The sequence below is a fragment of the Haliotis cracherodii genome, unplaced genomic scaffold (assembly GCF_022045235.1).
Source record: "Haliotis cracherodii isolate W230 unplaced genomic scaffold, xgHalCrac1.p SCAF_14, whole genome shotgun sequence".
Taxonomy (NCBI): Eukaryota; Metazoa; Mollusca; class Gastropoda; order Lepetellida; family Haliotidae; genus Haliotis; species Haliotis cracherodii.
Window position 1 is genome coordinate 35,257,307 of NW_027266269.1, and position 25,261 is coordinate 35,282,567.

At 39.9% G+C, this 25,261-nt stretch overlaps 2 protein-coding genes across 2 annotated transcripts; one reads left to right on the plus strand and one right to left on the minus strand.

Annotated features, from left to right (window-relative positions):
• Window positions 1-5,193: 5,193 nt before the first annotated feature.
• Window positions 5,194-13,697, minus strand: LOC139460775 (protein KTI12 homolog). Its single transcript, XM_071242246.1, has 9 exons — window positions 13,539-13,697; window positions 13,329-13,380; window positions 11,589-11,641; window positions 10,894-10,949; window positions 10,136-10,215; window positions 9,266-9,425; window positions 8,596-8,658; window positions 7,578-7,646; window positions 5,194-5,417 (listed from the first exon to the last, which is right to left on the minus strand). Exons 1-9 carry the CDS (start codon window positions 13,690-13,692, stop codon window positions 5,274-5,276), a joined length of 831 nt encoding a protein of 276 aa, XP_071098347.1. The 5' UTR covers window positions 13,693-13,697; the 3' UTR covers window positions 5,194-5,273.
• On the plus strand, window positions 13,304-25,261 carry LOC139460774 (deoxyuridine 5'-triphosphate nucleotidohydrolase-like). The gene is made up of 7 exons (XM_071242244.1): window positions 13,304-13,382; window positions 15,460-15,688; window positions 17,429-17,520; window positions 19,627-19,671; window positions 20,678-20,752; window positions 22,354-22,424; window positions 23,636-25,261. Exons 2-7 carry the CDS (start codon window positions 15,486-15,488, stop codon window positions 23,690-23,692), a joined length of 543 nt encoding a protein of 180 aa, XP_071098345.1. The 5' UTR covers window positions 13,304-13,382; window positions 15,460-15,485; the 3' UTR covers window positions 23,693-25,261.

Below are 25,261 nucleotides of genomic sequence, written 5' to 3' on the forward strand. Positions count from 1 at the left end.
GAATCCCGGTTCGCCCAAATTATGTATGTTTCTAGGTTTGTCAGCACCATACCCGTGCTCGTGGGTTTCACCGAAGTGATAAACGTCTGAGACCTGCATCACTTCGGGCTTTCCTCCCACATTAAGCTGAGACGCCGCGATATTACTGGAATACTAAACCTAACTCACTCGCTCATTTCTTGCCTAATAGACACGTCACCATGGCAACCCTGTTCAACAATTGTCATATCACCGAGACAACCCTTATATACAAAGCCAAATACAGCCCCCATCCCCTGCAATAGTAGTTGTTTCAAATTAAGTTGTATTCTGTTTTACGCCGCACTCAGCAATGTTCGTGTCGTATTCGTCACAATATTCAGTTATATAACGGCTTGTCTGCTTGATGTAGGAGTTAAGCTCGCAGTGATGTAGGTCTTAGACGTTTACCACTTTGATGGAACCCACGACCATGAGTATTGTGCTGACAAACCTAGAGACATAGATTCGAAACTGTGATCACAGGTTTCTAGCACAACTCTATAGCGAATTGTGGCGCCTCAGACAACTGGGCAACCCGTGCCACTTGACTTCCTTAAGTCATACACTGCCTCATATTAAGACGTATCAAAATAAGACACGTTACGACTACACAGTACAGCAGCCACGTGTCATGACGGTGGTGACACCGCCTCCGTGGCACAGTGGATGGAGTGCTACCCGGAGCAAGGCGAAAGGCGCAAGGTCGGGGTTCGTTCTCCGCACGCATACCAAAAGAAGCTAAAAGATGATACTTGTTATTTCCCTGCCTGGCGCTCGACATTAAGGGGCTAAAACAAGGACGGGTCGGCTCGGAGTCAGTATGCTGTGTCTGAGTGGGGTATCCATGTTAAACCGCGGCATGGTATCTCACTGAGCTAGCTCCATAAAATAGGCTTAATGCTTCAACAAACACTTCTTGTAGTAGTACCAATGTCATATCCTCATTATCAACGCATACACGTTATGATGCAAATATGATTAACTTAGGAGTCTCTCAGTGGAATATTAACCAGTAATGACGCTGCATGGGAATAACATCCTCAATCTCCCTGCTGTCTGTAGGCTTGTTTGGTCGCCCAATGTCTTTGCAGTGTGGTGAAGTGAGATCGATGACGTTGTTTCACATGACAATGTCCCACTGTAGGCGAATCAGAGTGGATCGATACCCGTCGGATGCACTTGTTATAGTGTGTTTTAGACTTTACGCTCATAAACATACGCACGTAAATGAAACAACCACAAAGAACATTAATAAAACGACAGCCATGTATACATTGAATGTACGATTCAGTCGCGGGAAACTAATCAGTCCCACGTGCACTTGGCAAGGGTTAATTCTTTAAAAAATAGCGTGCATGGAATGTGAAAGAATACAACTAGTCAATGCTACGAATGAATAAATTGGAAATATGGCAAAATATTTAGCAATATATTGATCTTGCATTTCTTTATCTAAATTAATATGGATTTATTTGTAAAAAAAACAAACAACCACGGCAACGTTTACTTTATTTGTTGAGGTAGAAATTAATTTAATTAGTTTACCACAACTTGGGTAGAAATTGTTTTCTCGGCAGAAGAGAAAAATACACATTTGTCGATATTTTACTTGTTGTTCTACAAGATTAACATCGATTAAGGAAAGAAACAAAATATGTCTTGAAATCATGGCAAGGTCTAGAGTTCAAGAGGGGGAATGAATGAACTGCATTCTGGGGGAGCGAGCGAGTCTCCGGGGACCCGTTACACCCGCGGTCGGTCAGTACAGACCCATTGATCGAAGAAGGGTAGCGGCGTGCTAAAAACTAAAAACTGAAATAAAAATACAGCTTAGACGTCACTCTATTGTTCAACTGTGGATTGTCTGTAATGAACTGAGAGTTAAGTGACCTACTTTCTGCAATGCAAATGTGAGGCTCATTCATTAGCTATAATCACGTGCATGACGGATGTGCTGGCTACGGCGATCAAACCGCACAGGGGGCACGTGCAGTGCGAATATACGGGCGAGTTCAAACGCAGCACAGGTATCGGAGCACGAAGATAACGATTCTCACGTATTACGAATGTGTGCATGAAATTTCAGCGCAGCGTATTTGTATTGGCTACCGTCTGCAATGACGGCTAAATAAACTTGGAGGCAATATTTGTTTTACGCATTTTGGATCACTGATTGGTTAACCGTGATCTATAAAGATTTCGAAAAAGGGCGCATGTTAATCAATTTCTTCAGCCTAAATAAACAGACAAAAAGAACGACGTAGCTCATCGGATGTCGCCATATGGAAATACCCCAGATGGTTATAGTTTAATCATAAAAAAAGCATCCATGCAGTGAAAGCATTTTCGGATTTCAGAATGCGTCGATAATACGATTACTACTCCCTTGTTGTCATCCACGTTTTCTCGTATAACCCTATACTTGTGTACTTATCGCAATTCACTTGACGCTCAGTTAATGAATTTATTACAGGTATAATTAGTGGTAGCAACACTCACATTACCTGACAAAGGTTCCCATTTGGCATTTATTGTGTCTGGGGTAATTATTCAATCTAAATACATGTTTGAAGTGAATTGAAATGTGCGTTATGTAATATGCACGTGGCAGCCCAGCAAGAGATGAATGAGTAGTTGATTAACTTTTTTTGTGAATCAACGGATCGTTCCTTGTCATCAAAGGATTAACTGATTTTAAATCTCTCACAGAGTACAGTCTGTAAAGAGTTGCGTCCCTTGGGCACGCCAGAAACCTATGATCGCGGGTTCGAATCCCGTTTCGCTCCGAATATGTTTCTAGGTACGCCAGTACAATTCCCGTGGGTTTTACCAAAGTGGTAAACGTCTGTGACCTGCATCACTTCGGGTTTTCCACCCAAACAATGTATGATGTCCACCGTATATAGCATGCAGTGAATGGTCAACGATCGCTGGACACTATGACCAGGCTAGATTTAGCAATCCTTCTAAAACAAATGTGATGGTGTGTTGCTATCTACGGAAGCACTTTAGGGACAAAAAAATATTTATTACCTTGAAAAGTTACACGGCAACAATATCATCTCAAAGTAGAAAGTCAAGCTTACAGAAATTAATTTCCTAAATTCAGTTTTTTATCTTGAATTTTCCACTTAATATGTTGACTTTTCAAGATAAGAACTTGAACGTTTAAACGCGGTTTCTTGAATTTCATGACAATTAAAAACATGGCATAGCCCTGATGGGTTTCCGTAGCAATCTGTTTGGCTGATACATGTTGTAAAATTGGATTCCTTCGCACTTTAAACTGCGTATTGATAATTTAAAGTTGACAAATATCTACTTTTCTCAACCCTAAATTTGAAAACAAAAATTCGACTTGGCAAACTGTACACCTATTTAATTAAATATATAGTTTTATGAATATCTACGAAATAACATATTAGATTTCCCTTGGTTCCACATTCTGCTAACCGGGCGGTTCTAGGTGTCACGACAGCTGGTGACGTTATCGATGCCTTGAGAGGATGAGTTGTGATAATGGCCCATTTTAGGCCATAGGGTCTGAATAAGTTAAGTATTAAGCAGTACCTTTAGAAATTGCTATGAAGGTTATGGGATGTGTGTATATGGATGAGCACTTTGTTCAATTCAATATTTGCGAAACTGGCAAAATTTCAATGCGTTTCATTTCGTAAGTGTCGGCCATCGGCCCATAGTTGCATTTGTATTACAATCGACGTGATGTCCACAGATCTTATTGTTCTGACAATAATGTACTACGAAGTGACATCGCTTGATAGATATAGATATAGTCTATAGCTAGAAGTATAATTAATTTACGATCAGTTGTAGACATAATGATATTTAATATTTGTTGGATATTCTAAATATTTCTTTGGTACGTGATCCACCCGTAGCTTATTATAACCAGAGCAAACTAACAGAAAATGATGTTTGTCCTCCACATACCCAGCATTAGAAACACAACGTAATCTTCTGTTTCGTGGGATATTAGCGTTTCAACATAGTGGAAAAGGGTTCATTTTAAAGGTGATCCAATCTCATTAAAATCAGACCTCAGTTCTCGCTACCGCTAAACAAAGATCTGGGGACATCCCAATAGGGGTCACGTCAGAACGACCTTTCATCCGACCAATCAGAGCATCGCTTACCAGATTGTGAAAGTGACAGTCGGAATGTTATGTCTAATCATGCAATCTCGAAAACTTTAACTCCGAACGATAGTTACGGGTTTAACGACTGCATCCATACAATCTAGACATCTATTAGCCATCCCAGAATGTTCTTTTGTTCAGGTTTCAAATTTGTAATCGAAAATTTGTCAAAATATGTTTTGAAGCGTAGTCGCCCATTTGAAATTAGTGCCGTAAAGCACGAGAAAGTGCCTTCTGATTGGTCATTCCATTGGTCGGTCAAAGTTCGCGCAAGGTCGGTCTGACGTGACCCGTAATGGGATGTCCTCAGATCTTTGTTTAGCAGTAGCGAGAACTAAGATCTGATTTTAATGAGATTGAAGGTGATCCGGTCTGGGGCTACCCAGGGCACCAGACCCGGGGAACCTGGACATTGGGACGAGCCATCCCCCAGGCTTATTCTGTCAATCCGTTTTTAGCCAACTGATAAACCGAAATAAAAATCTGAAACAGCATTTTTCGATTTCTTATTTCCATCTTTCTATTAACCCCAGGAAACGGACGTAAAATATCACTTGTTGGCGGGCATGTACTTGAAAAAGAGATTCTTAAAAGCACAGTGTCTTATCAGCGAGTACGACTCACAGGTTCGATCCCACTGAAATGTAAGTAACATCTGTTGTCTGATTTTGATATCATTCTGCACATGTCCTTCAGTTGCCATGGTGATGCCTGTTCAATCGCAAAGTAGACCCATGAAGATGGTAGAGAATAGGTCTTCAGCAACCCATGCTTGCTGTTGACGATACTTGTTGTTAGAGGCAACTAATGGGATCGGGGGTCAGGCTCCCTGACTTGGTTGATGTATGTCATCATATCACAAATGAGTAGATCAATGCTCATGATATCAATCACTGGATTATCTGGTTTCAGATCGTCGTGATATAGCTGAGGGCAGCATTAAATAACATACAAAAACACCCTACACATGAACAAACAGAAGTGAAAACTGGCAAATGACAAGACATATTCTCACTTTCTAAAAGAAAATTTTATTTACAAATTATATTTACAAATAAAATTTAGACAGTCACATCTTCATGAGAAAGGCTGGGGTCACCTGAGACTGTTGTTGAGGTATTGTACGAACATGTTTGCTAGGCGTGCTGTATCCTCCACTGGGTGCATCTTAGTGTAGGTGATAAACTGACGGCGCTGCCGATGCAACTCTGACAGAGTTATTGTTCTGGTTAGCTCTATCTGGTCTTACTAAGGAAATCAAACAATTCCAATTTTGGTGAGATATTTTGAATTCAAATCTGATCTCAAATAGAATTTGTCTTACAATTGCCTGTATGTACACAGAATAACTCCATAACTAATCAGACATTGATCAAAAGTAATTCTAGGACATTGCGGTTAAACCTCTGATCTGTATTCCAGTAATATCAGCATTACATTCGACCAGTATGAGGTCCCACTGGGTTCAAAGGATATAAGTGAGTGAGTGAGTTTGATTTTACACTGCTTTAAGCAATATTCCAGCAATATCACGGTGGGGGACACCAGAAATGGGTTCCAAACATTGTACCCATGTCGGGAATCGAACCCGGGTCTTCAGCGTGAGCGAACGCTTTAACCACTAGGCTACCCGACCGCCCCCCCATACCAGAACACCAGAACTCCTGATAAGCTGCATATTTGCATAAAATAAGCAAACCATATCACCATGACCTAATTAATTTTGAGTTGTTTACATATAAATATGCATGAAAATTTTGTTTAAACCGATAGTGTAACAAACGCTCTGCTAATTACCCAGTGTAGCTCAAATGGATCTCCCAGTGTGAGAGGGGTGGTCGGGTAGCCTTGTGGTTAAAAACAAATGTGATCCAAAATAGCAGCAATTACTTCCCTTTACATGCACACTGCTTTACTGCGCATCTCGTGTCATGGTCATGGCGGCAATAGGAGTTTGTATGCTTGTTTATGTAGGGAGGCCCTTTCCCAGGTTGATGGTACTAGTTAAACAAGCCCACATTTATATTTTTCTTTGAGAACCAGTTCTTTTATTTTTTTAAGCCTAACCTTGGTCAAACTTGAAATATCTCCCCTCTCTAGTATCTCCTTCTATTTGGATGAATAAAAAAACTGGCTACCTAAATCTGAAATTGGCTTGTAGCAAAAACATGGGTCTCGTCTGATGAAAACTTTTATCATCCAAAACTGGCTCCCACAGGAGATATCGCTTAAAGGGGAAGTGTACACGCAAAAATCACTTTCTTTCTTTTTCTAAACAAAACGCAATTTTAGAATTAGTTAGTATCTGTGTTTGAAAATATACACTCATTTTTTTTTCACAGTGAAAGTAGGAAGCTCACAATAGTGTGAAAGTGATATGCCGTTATGAGGCCTTCGTTTTACGAGCGAAATAGGCCTGAGTTATCCCCCTTAGATTATGACGTAATTGGTGCCAATTCAACTGGGTCCCTGTCTATTCTCAACGCAAAAGATATCAAGGACCAGTTTGCGGTAAAACAACATGGTCTACGACAAACTCCGGCGCAGTGGTGACTCAGCATAACACAATTTTGGCTGGCATCTGAGATGCTAGAATCACAAAACTGTACCTACACCACGTGAAGCGGCTCTAACAAAGCATGATGACGTCATAATGTTTATCAATTGGCACCAATGACGTCATATTGCAAGGGGCATAAGCCATGGTGTTTTTGTTATGGAAATAGAACACTTGGTAAATGTGAAAAATATAAATCGTTTTAGTGCAATAAATATGTTAATTAAATATGATGTTTTTATATTTTTGTCTATGATACTTCTATGTTAACACTTTTAATGTGGAAAAAGTACAAGAAAAAATGGTTCATTTCCGTGTGAACTTGCCCTTTAAGTGAGGTCAAGCGATATCTATACTGTAGATATCGCTGCAATGAAATTGCATCACAATGCTTTGCAGACCATTGTGACGTCATTGGTTACCATGACGTCACAATCAAATGACATCACCAATGGCTCTGCTACTGAAGCTGTTAGCAGTACTTTTTACACTTAGACACTACTTATTACTTTCTACAAACAGAAAAAGTTGGAAGAATGATGTTGGATGATAAATAAAATCTCTCCCTCGTGTGTTTTGATATCAAATATATCAACACTCGTTGATAAAAGTAGAAAAAAATCCTCGGCAAGCCTTGGAGTTTTTCCACTTTTATCAACTCGTGTTGATATATTTGATATCAAAAGACACACGGGTGAGATTCTCTATATATCGCACACTGATATTTGCCTGTAATTTCAATCACTGAATTGTCTGGTTGCCGCCATCCTTCAGCTGGAGCAGTACCGAGTGTGAATCTCCATCTGAAAGAGATATTGGTGATGATGGAACAGGAAGGATACTTTCTCCGTGGCGCCGGGGATGGTGATCTTGTCTCCAGGCAGACCCATCTTCTGTGCTTCCATCATGGCCTGAAAATCAGGAACTCTCTATTAAACTTGTGTTTTCCCAGAGAGGGAAAAGTCTTCCTGATGTCAATACCATGAATTGTAGCAGGATCACAAGGGGAACATGGGGTTTACGTGTCCCGCGGAGGCGAGGGGTTAAAACCTAACGTGGGATGCATGAAACTCCATGCACCCCGAGTGATCCTGCTACAACAAAATTATCTTACCGACACGTTTTATTATATTGTAAAACACTTTAAACAACTTCAAAATTGATAGAAAACAGGTGTTCGATTGACTTGAGATAACCTTGTGCTATGTCACGTGACTTCTATTGTCTCGGAAAAATCAAGCTGCTCTTTGCTTTGAAGCGTGCAGCCTGATTTGCTCATGGTGGGGTATAATTTGCTCACTGAGAAATTTATTCCCCTCCAAGGCGGGTTACACAGTATTTTATCAAGGTCACATGGACCAATCAGATCTCGTCATTCTGACATGGAGGAATGATACAGGTTTACACAATGAAGCAGCCCAAAACTTCAGCAACTAGTACGAAGCCAGAGTTTAGTCAAATTGTCTTTGGTCTTAAAGCTCCATATATTCACGCTTAAACCTACTAAAATGAGGCCAAAAGACAATTTCAGGCAGTTTGATGCAGAAGACTACAAGCTGAAGTGACCTGATTCAAATATTCAATAAAGGAGACTTGAAGTAAATGTTCATGACAAAATTTTAACCAGCAGCTAAATCTAATTATTCTACAATTTTATACTTTTACTTTTTGAGTAATGATGAGTTGTAAGACTTTTCATCACACACATGTTATTTCAATATAAGTCAAGTTCAATGACATTCATATTCCTTTCTGAATGCAAAAAGGGACGATTCAAACTTCTTGACTAATTTAGTACACATTCAATAGAAAAGGTCTCTTTGTTTCTGGGTAAATATTTGTGTTGTCATGGTTACTTACAGTGAGTGTTTCCTGGGTGATGCGGTCCAGTTCATACAGGAAGTTAGTGGAGGAGAGAGGTTGCTGGAACAGTGAGTGAGTTGGGTTTAACGCTGCTTTAAAGAGAATTTTAGTCATAACATTTGTTTGTTTGTTGTTTAAGCCACACTCAGCAATATTCCAGGTATATGAAAGCAATTTTTGAATAATCCAGTCTGGACCAGACAATCCAGTGATTGACATCATGAGCATCGCAAATTGCACTGCCTGTGTGAGTGAGTGGTCTTCATAGGGGGGCACCAATAAATAAATAATACTAACATCGGTCAAGAATTTGGTCAGGAGTCACTTGCTGGAGCAGAGCACTTAATACGGTGTATACAGGAAGTCCACAAACAATCTGAGAAGACACGTGAAGGTCCGGGGTGGAATAGCAGCCCCTGCTTGCTGTAAAAGGTGACTCTGCTTGTCGTAAAAGGTGACTTACATGATCGGGTTGTCAGGTTCTCTGACTTGGTTGATGCATGTCATCAATCCAAATTGCGTTGTTCGATGCTCATGATGTCAATCACTGGATAGTCTGGTCCAGACTCGATTATTTACAGACCGCCGTCATATAGCTGGAATATTGCCAAGGGCGGCGTTAAAAACAAACAAACAAACAATCTGAGAATGTCTTTGGCACACTTACCGACTGTGTCGACTGGTTTGGGGGCGGTGGCTTCCGGTCAAACAGCGCCTGGCAGATTTGTACAGCGGGGAGGTCGTCTTCCACTTGGACTACAAACAGAGGACTGTCCCATCTTGTACTGGAGTTGGGGGACTCAAACCTCATCACCAGCCCATCAAAGCTGGAACATACCATTGTGCCATGAAACATTCACCAGCAGCTTTTTCACCTGGGCCAGGCAAACTATTATTGGATATTAGAGTATCGTCTTGTATCGATATGATTTGTATCATGATACAGAGTGACGATACTTTGTTTGTTTGTTTATTGTTTAACGCCACACTCAGCAATATTCCAGCTATATGACGGCGGTCTGTAAAATAATCGAGTCCGGACCAGACAATCCAGTGGCTGACATCATGAGCATCGATCCACGCATTTGGGATTGATGACATGCATCCACCAAGTCAGCTAGCCTGACCACCCGATCCCCTTAGTCGCCTCTTATGACAAGCATAGTCACCATTTACGACAAGCATGCGTTGCTGAAGACCTACGTCAGATTATAAGAGGCAAATATATTGATGTGGATCGGGTGGTAAGACTTTTGGACTTGTTTGATCGTGTCATCCAACTCCAAACAGGGTCAATCATTGTTCATAATCTCAAACACTGGGCCGCCGTCATATTGCTGACTGCAATGTAAACAAGCAAAAAACAAACAATCAAACTATAGAAGCCAACATAAGACTTTTGTTTTCAACTTGGTCTAAAGTTCTGGCACTAATTTTTTAAAATGTGGAATAAAACTTAAATCATAAGGACGGCTAAATTTGCTGCAATAATATTTGACATTCGCCCATTTCGGCGGCCGATGTGTAGGAGCCTTACATGTCCTGGGTGTATCTTTCTGGCTCATCTCGCTGCAGATTGAACTCTGACGCACGCTCCGAGCTGATATCACAGAATATCTGAAAATGAATTTCATTTAGTTTTTGACTCTCAACATTACCTAGACATGGTAGAGGCGAGTTGGAACTGCTTAGGTGAGGATTGTATCACACAGATCCAGAAGTGCACCCCCCCTCCCCTTCCCTCCATACCCGACCCCATTACCCCATTTGAAGTATTTTAATCATGTAGTTGTATAAAAAATATAACAAAAACCAAATTATTTTCATATCTATTAGCATTTATCTTTTTTATATGTCAAGGGTGTCATTTCCAAAAAGCTGTATCAGTGATTGTTATTAAGGATTAAAAAAATGAAAGAATTTGTTCTCAGGCAAAGACTTTAGAATTATAGTACAGGCTGGGGGTTTGCTTGTACAAACTAGTAAGTAACCAAGTAAGCAGTTGTGTACCATCAACCTGGGAAAGGGCCTCCCTACATAAACAAGCATACAAACTCCTATCACCATGACCATAACACAAGATGCGCAGTAAGGCATTGTGCATGTAAAGGGAAGGAATTGCATACTGTAATGGATCACATACTTTTAAGTATAACGATTTTATTTTTAGAAATGAAAATTGAAACAAAAACGAAACATGCTGACTTAATGATGATGCGGACGGTGCCTGAGAACCAAGATTATTATTTTTTTAGCCTAATAATTAATAATTGAAAGTATTGCCATTTCACTTACAACACTGTGTGGTGTGTGGCAGGCTTTCGTGACACAGTACAACTCATATCGGAAACCTGAAACACCAAATGATAATAACGCTCAAGAAACAACATCTCAGGCAAAGTATATAGAAAAACTTTCACATTTGTATTTTAAACCTGTTAAATACAAGAAGACATGCCACAGTGGTTACAGACATGAATTGACTGGCAGCTGTTTCTAAACACCTCATACCAGCCGTCTAGAAGCGGACTCACGTGGCCTAACCTGATGTGCCTAGTTTGGTGAGATTGTATTTATATCTATATAAAATTTGGCTATGCATTCCTGTAAAAATTGTAGTTCATGATAAAACCAGTATGATTTGATCTCCTTTTTTACCCTGTGAAGATCTGGGGTAGAATAGATTTTCAGAAACGCATGCTTGCTGTAAAAGGCGACTATGCTTGTTGTAAGAGGCGGCTAACAGGACAGGTGGTCAGGTTTGCTGACTTGGTTGATGTATGTCATCGTATCCCAATTGCGTGGATAGATGCTAATGATATCAATCACTGGATTGTCTGCTCCAGACTCGATCATTTACAGACCGCCGTCATATAGCTGGTATATTGTGTGCTGCGTTAAACAACAAACCAATCTCACCTCACACATTATTAACAAAATGAATCGAAGCATGAAACAGTTCAGTTTCCGTGTTGTCTGCCCCAACCTACCCTTTATGTAGTTCAAGGAGTCAAGTATGACCACGTCCTCTTTGTTCAGTAATCTGAAAAGACAAAATGTGTCAGTACGGATTCACAAGCATCATCCCTGAGTATGTTTTGTTTTTGTTTGTTTGTTGTTTAACCTCAAATAGGTCGAATGCCTTCTTCAAGTTAGAGTAACATCTAGTCTCAGAAATGAACATATCGTACAAAAAAAAAGTTGTTCAGTTATCTTAATAAAAAATATAATAAAAGGGAGCCCGGTGACTCTCTTCATTTTCAGAAACAGTAATCTAGACTTGCCAAACATTATAGACTTGCATGGGCTGTATTTGATATATCAGGGTCTGTAAGACAGACTATCTTAAAGTCTATGAAGCCGCAATAAAAACTTTTTTTTGGCGCCAACATATTGATTTTTAGAACACAGAGCTTGTAACGTAAATATATTTTTGGTTGTAGTAAAGCCGGGTCTAAACCCGGCTTGTGTTTCACTAAGGAATTAATTTAGTTCCACCTATGATTTTGTTTGTTTGTTTTTTGTTTAACGCCACACTCAGCAATATTCCAGCTATATGACAGCGGTCTGTAAATAATCGAGTCTGGACCAGACAATCCAGTGATTGATATCATGAGCATCGATCCATGCAATGTAGTGTATCTGTATGCATCTGCTTGCAGATTCCTCTCTGGAAAGAATTTTTTTGTTTGCAAAACTTAACATACCCAGTAGTAAGAAAGGCGGTATTCTTTTAATCACCAATCCGCGACTCTTAAAAATACAACCTATACATAGACTAGTGCTTTTTAAATGGCATCTATAAGTATTATTATCGCACAAGATTTTCCTAATGTAACTGTCGGTAAGTGAATTTTGCGACTGGCTGATACACAATCATGTTATCTAACCGTTGTAATATACGCAACTGTTTTATCTAATAGTTGTAATATATGCTTATTTCAATAGCGTATTTATAGTTTCTGTTGCGTATTTGATATGCTTGGATTTTATTTGTCAGTGTATTTCAGCTTATTTAAGCGTATTTTATGCAAATACACAGTTTGTCTCGAGCTCTGGTGTTAAAACCCAACTCACTCACAGACACCTGCTCATAAACCTGAAATCAACAACCAATCAAAAGCCCTTTCTGAACATTTTTTACAATCAAATCATGACCACATTATAAGACTGTTATACATATTTTTTTAGCTGGTAAAGATGATGTTTTTCAGTGACAAGACTGAAACATCATGAAAGAACAGTGTAACTTGATTAATTGGACATCTATTTTTGGCATTTTTCCATTTAAGTAGAAAAAACTTGGTATCCAGATACTTATCAGAGACAAAATCTAAAAACAACCACAATATCAAATTTCTTTGTTTTTTCTCAAATGACTTGGACCCACGAAGAGCCGGGGTCTTCAGCAACCCATGCTTGCCGTAAAAGGCGACTATGCTTGTCGTAAGAGACAACTAACGGGATCGCGTGGTCAGGCTCGCTGACTTGATTCATGTCATTGTATCACAATTGCGTGGATCGATGCACATGATGTCAATCAATGGATTGTCTGGTCCAGACTCGATTATTTACAGACCACACTCATATATCTGGAATATTGCTGAGTGAGGCGTTAAACAACAAACAAAACAAACAAAATAGTCTAGCCTTATTTCGTGTCAGAATGGAACAGATGATTTTAGTGATGCTTCACTTAGCGACAGGCTGCGGAAACGACGTGCACACACCTCTGAGCTGTTGACTTTAGCGATCCCCGAACCTCTTTCTCTCGACTGGACTCTGTAAGCACAATATCAACGTGTTGTCATGGTGATAATAATAACGGAAACATTCAGTGTTAGGTTTTTTCAAGATGCCATATCGTAACATTTTCATAACGATTCCGACACTGGTAGTGGTATTTTGATGATGATGTTTTGTTGAAAATGTCACCGTACCTGCATAAACCGAATTTCTCTCAACTCCATTGTTATGATCGCTTACAATGTGAATTTTCTTTTTGGGGTAATTTGTTTCTACATGTTTCTTCAATTCATGTGTTCGCCTAGTCTTGCCACTTGATGGAAAACCACACAAAACTACTAAAGGCATGTTGTTTATATTTACCGGAAGTACTGGTAGAGTTACGCACCTAAGCTGGTTCCCGGCTTCCTATTCGCGTCGTCAACTTGTGATATTAGAGACGGGGCCCAGCTTATTCGTACGATACATTTCTATTTTGTCAGCAGAGTCACATCATATATATTACGAGTTATTCCTTATTCCTTAAATGGAACACCAACCCACGTAAACATAAACATTTTTGACGTCATGGAATGGAATAGCAAAGTTAGTAATATTTTCTATGCGACATTTATATTGTACATCTATGCGTGGCTCTACATATGTCGACATATACCAATCTCATTAAAATCAGACCTCAGTTCTCGCTATCGCTAAACAAAGTTTGTTTAGCGGTAGCGAGAACTAAGATCTGATTTTAATGAGATTGACATATACAAATTTCCAACATGCGTATCTCGTTCAAATACCTGAGAATATTTTATTCGCTCAAAGTTTTCCGGCAAGTGTATAATAAATATTTTTTTCTCGTTTAAGGGTTGCTTATGTTGTAATTGGGAGATTTGGTATGGATGCAAGGGTAGGGAGGGACTAAGAGAGCCGTGTGGGGTGGATGGTTGTTTGTTTATGTAGTTTTGGGTGGGTAAGTGAGTTGGATGGTTTTTAGATGCGGTTTAATAGATCTGTTTTAATTAGGTATACACCTAGAGCTTTGAAATGCATTACGTTATTTAATGGGTTCAGGAGTGTCTCTAGAGTTAGTCCTTGCTGTAGGTTTAGTGTGGTTTGTAGAGTTGTTCTGTGTCTTGTAGTGGGTGCAGTGTATAAGAGGGTGTTGTGGGGTTTCTTGTTGGGTGCAGTGTATGGGCAGGTTCTTGTTGCGTGTCGTTTAAGTTTTTTAAGCTGGTGATTTAGTTTTGTGTGGCCTGGAGCTTTGTTATGACCCTGTCTATTTTTTGGGAGGGGTGTAGTACTTTTGGTTTGGTTAAGTTTTTTTTAATATTTTCCTAATTTAATTGACAGTCTGAGTTGGTTTGCCATTTTTTAAAGATTTTTTGTTTGTAAATTGTATGTTTTTCCCAGCTTTAGTTAGTTCGCTTGTGCTTTTGAGTATTTGGTTAATTAATGTTTGGGTGGTTTTTAAGGTGTTATTTTGGAGTGCCTGTAGACCACCGAGGGAGTCTGTTAGATGAGGATGTTTTGATGGTTTGTAGTTTGTTGGTTGTGGAGGGTTGTGGCCATGCTGTAAATATGGATTGGTTGTTTGGGAGTCGGTAAGTTTTGGTTCAAAGTAAGACGAGTTCTATGGATGAACAACTTCTTTATTGCAATTAGTGCGACGTTTCGGTGTAGATCCTAACACCTTTATCAAGCAAGTGGTCGTCTTACTTCATCACACCAACTTCTAAATTTATGCCACTGAAAAAAGATTTGGTTTGTTTGTTTGGTTTTGAGACGTGTCCTCCGAAACCTGTGTGATTGGAGATCTGATCTGAAGATTCGTCTGTGTAGATGTGACACCAATTTGGCCAAGTCTCGTGAATGTATGGTTTGGGCTATGTTGGGGTCTGTTTGCTTGTTTAGAATAATGGATAGTGACGTATCTATCTTAGATTTTTGGAGTAACTTTTTATCTAAAAATAGCGACCAATGAAACATTACCTAACATAGTGTATGTCTAATATTTCGAAGGCGTTCACAGCCATCGTCTCATTGGCCTGTACCGGCTCGTATATTGTGATATTAGAGACGGGGCCCAGCTATAGTGGCTTCATAGGCATGTGTTTCTATTTTTAGAATTCCTATCTGTGCGCTCTCAAAACATGATTGGTCAGCGCCTCTTTTGGCGCCAGATTAGAATTATTCATCTACCGCCAAAGTTGAGGGCAGTCGTGACAAGGCCTCCGTCAAATCAGTTCTGCAAAATGCCCACCGACAATGTCACGCTCCAGTTTGCCAAACTGACAGAGAATGGCCGTGCACCAACCAGAGGATCAAAATATGCTGCGGGCTATGATTTGTACAGGTAAAAACTTTGAAAACTTTATCATATTCCCCCAACTGTGATTGTGATCAAAGAGGTAATAGGTCTATATGCTGTGTTGAATTCGCCATACTTCTGTCATCTAAACACTGAACCAACTCAGCGAAAGCATCAGCATTTTTAGCGGCTGTTCCCGCACCTTCCTCGGGTGCTACAATCACATTATAAAGTTTCTGCAATCTCATATGTCCAAGAAATTTTACTTCCCATAATTCGTAGTTTGTTTCATCTCCATCAAACAGCAAACGTTGCCTGGGCCCATAACCTGTTGAATTGGATTCAATGTCACTGTCTATCATGCTGACACTGCCATTTCTCTTCCATGATGATATCTGCATCAAGTTTGTTCGAGTAGGGGATATGAGAGTTTTCTCCCCTGGTCAGCAACTTTGTAATTTTGGCCTCATTTTGTAGGACTAGAGTCAGTTCAAATTACCGTATTTTCTTGAGTGTAGTGCACACCCATAAAGTTTCTGCAATCTCATATGTCCAAGAAATTTTACTTCCCATAATTCGTAGTTTGTTTCATCTCCATCAAACAGCAAACGTTGCCTGGGCCCATAACCTGTTGAATTTGCCATACTTCTTACCTTTTGTTTGATAGTGGCTTCAACTACTCTCGTTGGATGAAAGATTTATTCACAGAGCCGTACACATGTCTGACATCGACGATGCATGAATGTCAACAGACACATATATTCAAACATCAGGGGCAGTTAATTCTGATCATCATTTCCGGTTAACATACATGTATAAAGCATATAATAGTGCAAATAAAACGTCCATAAAATATCCATATACGGTTACTTAAGTTTACATTCTAATATGCTGCATGAGTAACACTTTTTCTTTCTCTTTTTCTAGCATCATCCCGTCTAAAAGCATCCATACACCGCCTCCCAGACCATGTAGGAAATAAATTAAAATATGAATACAACTGAAGTCGAGGATTATTTGGCAATTCTATGGAAAGACTTGAAATGAAGCAGTAGATTACATGTTCGGTCTATTGCACATATGGAATTTCTTTTTATATTTTACACACACACATATATATATATATATACACACACACACACACAAACAGCAAAAAAAATGAGGTAATATATGTACACATATATATACATAATTAATTTAGACCTATTGGATTCAATGTCACTGTCTATCATCCTGACACTGCCATTTCTCTTCCATGATGATATCTGCATCAAGTTTGTTCGAGTAGGGGATATGAGAGTTTTCTCCCCTGGTCAGCAACTTTGTAATTTTGGCCTCATTTTGTAGGACTAGAGTCAGTTCAAATTACCGTATTTTCTTGAGTGTAGTGCACACCCATGTATAATGCACACCCCCCTCTAGCGGATTCAATATTTTGGAAAAAAAGAAATGTGAATATTATGCGCAGAAAAAATTTACACCGTATCCTTTCAGCGAAGTCCGGCAAACGAACGGGTGATGAGAAACTTTGTCAGTACAAATTCGAAATTTGAGATAAAAAATTACCAGACATGTTGATTTACCGTTTAATTTGTATTTTTTGTTCTACTATGCATTGTTTTATATCCAGGGATTAAGATTACCTTGTGTATTTTCTTGTAAACTAAGCTGGACACAGCAATCAGCTGTACACACGTTTTTCATTTTTGAGTACCCATCAGCATGATCAGAGCTATAGCAGAAGACCAGTTAAAGCTTCATTGTAATTGAATCACCTAATTTCAGTGCCTATGACTACGTGATCCCGGCAGGAGACAAGATCATTGCCAAGACAGACATCCAAATTGCTGTTCCAGATGGGTCATATGGCAGAGTTGGTATGTCGGAATCCACACTAACTAACTCAACTCGTATTCTTTGTTATGAGAGTTAAATAATTATTGGGGTGCCCTAGGTCCTTGAGGATTTCTGCTACCGTATTTGCCGTAATAAGCACTCACATGGAAACTGATGAACAAAATGGATGTACCCAGGTACCCACAAGACTCCCCGGGCCGTGGTTCATCACGTGATACGATGTTTAATGACATCAACAATAAAACTCCATGGTTACACTGCAAGTATAGCTAAGGTTCACATTTCTTTCTCACTAAGCAAGGTTATATATTCGAGTAAGGAAAAAGTGCTAACAACTTCAGTGTATGCATGATCAGATCATGATCATATCAGACTTTTCCCATTTGGACATTTTGTAGCCAACTGTTGAGACTACAGCGCGTGCCTGGGTAGGGACGGGTAATAGGGTGTGAGGTACCTGGGTAGTAAATTTGTCATTGTCCCAGCCCTATTGCGCGGCACCCTAGGAATAAAGTACTATTCCTGGTTTGTGGATGATAGACATATGCACACCCTACTGGTGTCATAGGGGCACTGGTGGCCTAGTCGTCAAAGGCGCCGCGATTCGCTGTGCAGAGTTGCGTTCCTAGGGCACGTCAGAAACCTATGATTGTGGGTTCGAATCCCGGTTTACCCTGATCATGTGTCTAGGTTTGTCAGCACCATACCCGTGCTCGTGGATTTCACCAAAGTGGTAAACGTCTGAGAACTGCATCACTTCGGGTTTTCCTCCCACATTAAACTGACATGCCGTGATATAACTGGAATATTGTTTAAAGCGGGGTTAAACCCAACTCACTCACTCACTCACTCACTCACTCACTCACTCACTGGTGTCATTTTCACTAGACCCGTGAAGATCCAGGGAAGAATAGTTCTTAGCAAACCATGCTTGCCGTTAAAGATGACTGTGCTTGTCGGTAAAGGCGACTAACGGTCAGGTTGATACATGTCATTGATCTCAATTGCGTAGATCGATGCTTATGACAATCACTGGATTGTCTGGTCCAGACATGATTATTTTTTGCTTGCCGTAAAAGGTGACTAACGGGATCGGGTGGTCAGGCTCGATGACTTGGTTGATACATGTCATTGATCTCAATTGCGTAGATCGATGCTTATGTCAATCACTGGATTGTCTGGTCCAGACTTCATTATTTACAGACCGCCGTCATATGGCTAGAATATTGCTGAGTGCGGCGTTAACAACAAACAAACAACATTTTTCACCACATACAAACAATTGGGATTTCAGGGTTAGACTTGGCCCCCAGCAGCCTATTCTGTTTGTAAGAGGCAACTAAATCTTGTGGTCAGGTTCAGTGACTTGGTTGATCGTGTCATTGTCCCTCAAAGGCGTGGATTGTGACAACTGCAATCACTGACTTATCTGGTCCAGACTTGATTGTTTACAGACCATACCTGTGAAGATCTGAGTTAGAATAGGTCTTCAGCAATTCAGCAACCCATGCTTGCTGTATGATGCGACTATGCTTGTCGTAAGATGTACTAACGGGTTCGGGTGGTCAGGCTTGCTGGCGTGGTTGATGCATGTCATCATATCCCATTAGTGTAGATCAATGCTCATAATATCAATCACTGGATTGTCTGGTCCAGACTCGATTATTACAGACCGCTGTCATATAGCTGGAATATTGCTGAGTGTGGCGTAAAACAAACCAACCAACCAACCAATGATGCATGTCATCATATCCCATCTGCGTAGATCAATGCTCATGATATCAATCACTGGATTGTCTGGTCCAGACTTGATTGTTTACAGACCACCATCATATAGCTGGAATATTGCTGAGTGCGGCGTAAAACAAACCAACCAACCAATGATGCATGACATCAATCACTGGATTGTCTGGTCCAGACTCCATTGTTTACAGACTGCCGTCATATAGTTGGAATATTGCTGTGTGTGGCGTTTAACAAACAAACAACAATGAACGCATATGTTGCAATTCCAGTGTTGTGCATCAAAGATTGCTGACTTCCTCTGTCATAAAACACATCACATCACATTATCATGTTTGTCATTAAGAGAAATGTTTGTGTATGGTCTGTGTCGTGTGTTTCAGCTCCACGGTCTGGTCTGGCAGCCAAACATTTTATTGATGTAGGAGGTGAGTACATCATCGATAGATGGACCCGTGAAGATCTGGGGTAGAATAGGTCTTCAGCAACCCATGCTTGCTGTAAAAGGTGACTATGCTTGTCTTAAAAGGCAACTAATGGGATCGGGTGGTCAGGCTCGCTGACTTGGTTGATGCATGTAATCGATTCCAATTGCATGGATCGATGCTCATGATGTCAGTCACTGGATTGTCTGGTCCAGGCTCTATTATTTATAGACTGCTGGAATATTGCCGAGTACGGCAACCCTCTTACAAATGGTAATTTACAGTATCTCAACAATGGTTAATGTGTGGAATTTCCGACAAGACCTTGAATGAACAATGACTGGAAATTGTTTGGGAAAATATGTACTGGATCCAGTGTAGGGTGAATTTGAAGGCTAGTAAGTATTCATTTCGATTGTCTTTAATAAACAAATGACACGTATTTGTAAGATACTGTTGTGTGCAACTGCTGAGGGATGTCAGAATCACATGCAGTGTTCAAAATTAATGGGGGTCCAGCGTTCATTCTAGGAATTTTCTAACAGTACTCTTTATGTGAAAATTTCAAATATTCCATAGGTACGGTTAAATGTTAAAATGTCCCAACGTATTTGAAAATGTTGGCCTTTTTTTCAAATTTAGGGGCTAAAACACAAGACCCCCCCCCCCCCCCCCCCCCTAGAATTATCCCTGGTTGTCATGATTTGCCACAATTACATTCAGGTCTAGCACTCTAGAAACCCACAGAAGTACTTCCATGCTTGCTGTCAAAGGTGACTATGCTTAAGAGGCGACTAACAGGATCGGGTGGTCAGGCTCGCTGACTTGGTTGATGCATGTCATCCTATCCCAATCACTGGATTGTCTGGTCCAGGCTTGATTATTTACAGACTGCCATCATATAGCTGGAATATTGCTGTGTGTAGCGTTAAACAACAAACTGTTGTTTAATCATGTTAATAAATTCCAGCTGGTGTTGTATACATCATGTACATGCTATTTGTTTCAGCTGGTGTTATTGACCAGGACTACAGAGGGAATGTTGGCGTTGTTATGTTCAACTTCAGTAAAGAAGATTTCAGAGGCAAGACTTAAAACAACGTCAATTTTTTTATTTAAAGAGGGACTTTGTTCCACACTATGTGCCTGTTTCAGTCACATTTTGACGTCTCCATGGCAATGGATCCCAAGTTGTGGTACTTGTTGTTACCCTGCCTGGCGCTTGGCAATAATTATTTTGGGGGGGGGGGTGGGCGTGATGGCAAGGACTGGTTAAAAATACTGTCTGAATGGAGAATCCATTTTAAATTGAGGCTTGGTATTGCCGTGGGCTACTACTATAAAACTGGTTTTGGTTAAACAATAACTATACGTGTACTTCAAGTTGTCTTATATCTTTACCCAATGTACTATAACATTGATAATATATTGCAATAAAAGTGCAGTTTCCACCAAGGCTGTAATTTCGTAATGCAATATTCATTGTTTGAAAGGAGTATTGCAATGTACTGGTAGTACAATGTAGTCCTTACTCCTATAGGAGTTAGGCTTGTTAAAATACAGTATGAATTTCAGGCATTAAATGATCTAAAAAAAATTAACAACTGTTAGAAAACAACTTTTCACCTTGGCTTTCTTCTTGCATATAAGGCTGATAAAGTTTTGCTTTGAAAGTCAGTTCGACCTCTTGAAACATTTTATGGCGTTTTTTTGTGTTTCTTATTAAAAAAACCATCTTCCTGAGCATGCTGAGGCTAGATAGTTAACTGACTATAAAAGTCAAGTTTCCACCTAGGCTGAAATTTCGTGGTTTTATTCGCAGCGCCACCAGTGGCTATTTCGAGTTATGTCTCTCCCATTTACAATCAGATTCCACTCTTACATCACTTGCATTTGCTTCAAACAAATAGCGACGCCCAATCAAGACGATATCGGTAATCAAGATCTTTATTGTAATGAAATGGGTCTTACCTTGCGTAATGAGTTACATCACTTGAGCATCTTGATGTAAAACATGAAAAGACTTAGAAAAGATCCGTCAACACCCATTTGTTCATCAATCGGATATAGATTTCGTTTCACAATTGTAATTGGACTATGCATAGATTCATTAGTCCAGAATAACTCCATAATTCAAGCCTAGTTTAGCAAGGGTAGAAACTGGACTTTTATAGTCAGCTAATTCCCTTGCCTCAGGAAGATGTCAGAGAAGTGCTAACTCACCTTCAGAAGGACAAATAGTTGTATACATTCACGCTAATTGTAGTTTTCATTTTGCCAGTAAACATAAGCGGGTGGGAATCTGCAAAGCATTCAGATAAGTGTCTCCTCTCTACAGGGAATGCAATAATTTTAAAGTACACGAAAGAACTGGTTTTATGCTCAAAATTTGTAAACCTCATTTTCAAGAGGCCCACTGCTAAATAATTAAATTAACGAAAATCTTCCCTTCCCACCTTGTCAATTTGGGAGGGGGAGTCGTAAAGAAACAAGATTGGATTTTACCTGCCCGTTTGCTCATCACGATGAAGGCTGGGTTCTATTCCCCCATATCACTGGATTGTCTGGTCAGACTCAATTATTTACAGACCGACGTCTTATGGCTGGAATATTTCTGAGTGTGGCGTTAAAGAACAAACAAACTAAGCATTTGGTCTTGGCTAATGTTGATTTCCTTGTTTTCAGTGAACAGTGGTGATCGTATTGCACAGCTAATCTGTGAGAGAATATACATTCCTGAACTGAGGGAATTGAAGGTAATATTCTATACTTATTTGACTTGCTGTCACCTTGCTCCTGAGAGCATATTGTAATATCTTAATTCCAAACTAAGTGCCATTGGCAGGAAAACCTGGAATATATTTATCCCCCCGCATATAATGCGAGGGGATATAGCGATCAGCCAGTCTGTTTGTCCGTCAGTAATCATTTCATTTTCCGGGGCAGAATTCCCAAACCCTTCAGTGTATTTGATCGAAACTTGGCAAAGCTATCAGGCACATACTGAAGTTGTGCCTTTTGCTATTTAGGAATTTTATAAATTCTTATTTTTTACGTTTCCATGGCAACAAGTTGGACTTAGGTTCTATAGGGTAGAGTTCGTTTCCGGAGCATAACTCAAAACCTATTCAAAACTTTCTAACAAAACTTTGCATGTCTATCAGTCTCATACTGAAGTTGTGCCTTTGCTATTTAGGAATTTTATAAATTTTTACTTTTTACGTTCCCATGGCAACAAGATGGATTTAAGTTGTAATATAGGGTGAGTCCACATATGGAGTAAAAAAAATAAACTGTTAAATATGTCTTGCCAAACATTGCATATAATATATATATATATATATATATATATATATATATATATATATATATATATAAAGCACATACTGAACTGGTGCCATTTGATATTAAGGAAGTTAATAAGTTTTAGAAATGTTTATTTTAGAATTTCCATTGCAGCTTTTTTTTAAATGGGCTAAAAGAAATGTTGGGTCACTTACCTGGTTTGGGACCATAACATATTAAAATGGGCTGGGGATATAGATGACTTTGTGACTCTACGCTTGTTTAGTCATTGTTTCTTGTAATTTGTCATTTGTTTGCATAAAAAATAACAGAATACAGAATTGCACATTTACTGGTGGTTACTTTACAGACAGCTGCCTGGGGGATATGTCATCTTTCTGATGACTCTTGTTTTCTTCATTAGGATTTGTGTCAAAATTACTTTTTAAAAATTCAAAATTAGAAGGTATTTTGAGTTTTCAGGGTTTTAATGTATATGCTTTTCTATGTTTCATGTTTTTGGCAATATTCAGGGTTTGCCTGCTGAACCAGTTCCCTGTTCTAAAAGATGTGTAACCAGTAATAAACGTTCTTGGTTATTCGCCGTCCCTGCTGTGTTGATAACTTTTCCATATCCCCTATAGGCCACTGAACTACCTTTCTTTCTTCTGTACCTTCACAGGAGCTGGGCAACACGGAGAGAGGGTCCGGCGGGTTCGGATCCACCGGCAAGAACTGATGGGCGTTATTGTTACGTATGTGCAGTGTCGGTGTCGGACAGTGGCAGTTGTCCTCCAAGAACGTGCTATATTGAAGGACAATGCAGTGTGAATGAATACTGACCAAGCATTTAATCCTGGGTTCTACGACGATGTCCAGGTGTAGCAGCTTTTGGACATTCATATTTTGCATTTATTTTGGGGGGTCGGGTAGCCTAGTGGTTAAAGCGTTCGTTCGTCACGCCGATGACCCGGGTTCGATTCCCGACATGGGTACAATGTGTGAAGCCCATTTGTGGTGTCCCCGGCCGTGATATTGCTGGAATATTGCTAAAAGCGGCGTAAAACCATACTCACTCACTCACTCACTCAAACAAAATGGCAGGGACAAGTCAAGATGATCTCATTGATAATCAATAACTTTATCATAATAAAACAGGTCTTATTTCGCAAAGTTCACCAAATCACTTGAGCACCTTGAATAAAAACATAAAAATATTTGGAAAATATTTGCCTTTGCCCAGTTGAGGGTACACATGCTCTGCAAATCCTACAGTTAAAATCTGCACAGCAGTCACTATGTTGTTTATGAACCAGATGTTGATTAAGGAAAGACTTGTTAGTCAGGCCAAATTGTAACTCCATAATTCCTGCATAGTTAAGCAAGGGTCAACACTGGACTTTTGTAGTTAGTTAACTCTGTTGCCTCGGGAATATTGGGAGAGTGGAAGGTCCTGGTTCGATCCCTGGCCGGGTCATACCAAAAGACGTTAAAAGATGGTACTTGTTGTTACCCTGTCTGACGCTCGGCATTTAGGGGCTAAAACAAGGACTGGTCGGCTCTGAGTCAGTATACTGTGTCTGAGTGAGGTATTCATGTTAAACTGGGCATGGTATCTCAGTGAGCTAGCACTATACATCGGCATCAGTCTGGACTAGTACAAGCAGCCACACGCACGTGCATGCACGTCCCTATATAAGTGCAATAATCTTGGACGCGACATTAAACCCATTTTCACCTCACCTCACCTAATTGCTTCATGGTTTACTGAATGTGATTGTACACCACAGCATGGAACGTTGCCCACAATATCATTCCCTGGACTCAACTGACAGGCTGCTGTATCCACTGGAATAGGGGCGGTCCGGTAGCCTAGTGGTTAAAGCATTCGATCGTCACGCCCAAGACCCGGGTTCGATTCCCGACATGGGTACAATGTGTGAAGCCCATTTCTGGTGTCCCCCTGCCGTGATATTGCTGGAATATTGCTAAAAGCGGCTTAAAACCATACTCACTCGCTCACTCCACTGGAATATTGTTGTTAAACAATGAACACAAACTTGCCAGCCAATCAAGGTGATATCACGGGAATTCTGTTGAAACCATACTTACTCGTTTGCAGCATTATGGATAATTCTCACAAGAGGAGGCAGTGGGGTAGCCTAGTGGTTAAAACCTTCTCTTGTCTTGCTGATGGTCCAGGTTCGATTCCCCACACTTCTGAAAGCAGAGCAAAAACAAACTCACTCTCAAAAAGCGGTTTTGCTATGAATATTTTTTTGGCATGTAGCTGTCACATACTGAATTA

What these genes read in the sequence shown, in the direction of transcription:
- LOC139460775 (XM_071242246.1), bottom strand. Translation starts at nt 13,692, where the DNA reads ATGCCTTTAGTAGTTTTGTGTGGTTTTCCATCAAGTGGCAAGACTAGG. An exon ending in GAGAAATTCGGTTTATGCAG is followed by an intron (nt 13,381 to 13,538) that starts GTACGGTGACAT and finishes TTGTGCTTACAG; the next exon opens with AGTCCAGTCGAGAGAAAGAG. An exon ending in GAAAGATACACCCAGGACAT is followed by an intron (nt 9,426 to 10,135) that starts GTAAGGCTCCTA and finishes GGTATGTTCCAG; the next exon opens with CTTTGATGGGCTGGTGATGA.
- LOC139460774 (XM_071242244.1), top strand. Translation starts at nt 15,486, where the DNA reads ATGATTGGTCAGCGCCTCTTTTGGCGCCAGATTAGAATTATTCATCTA. An exon ending in GCGGGCTATGATTTGTACAG is followed by an intron (nt 15,689 to 17,428) that starts GTAAAAACTTTG and finishes ACCTAATTTCAG; the next exon opens with TGCCTATGACTACGTGATCC. An exon ending in CTGAACTGAGGGAATTGAAG is followed by an intron (nt 22,425 to 23,635) that starts GTAATATTCTAT and finishes GTACCTTCACAG; the next exon opens with GAGCTGGGCAACACGGAGAG.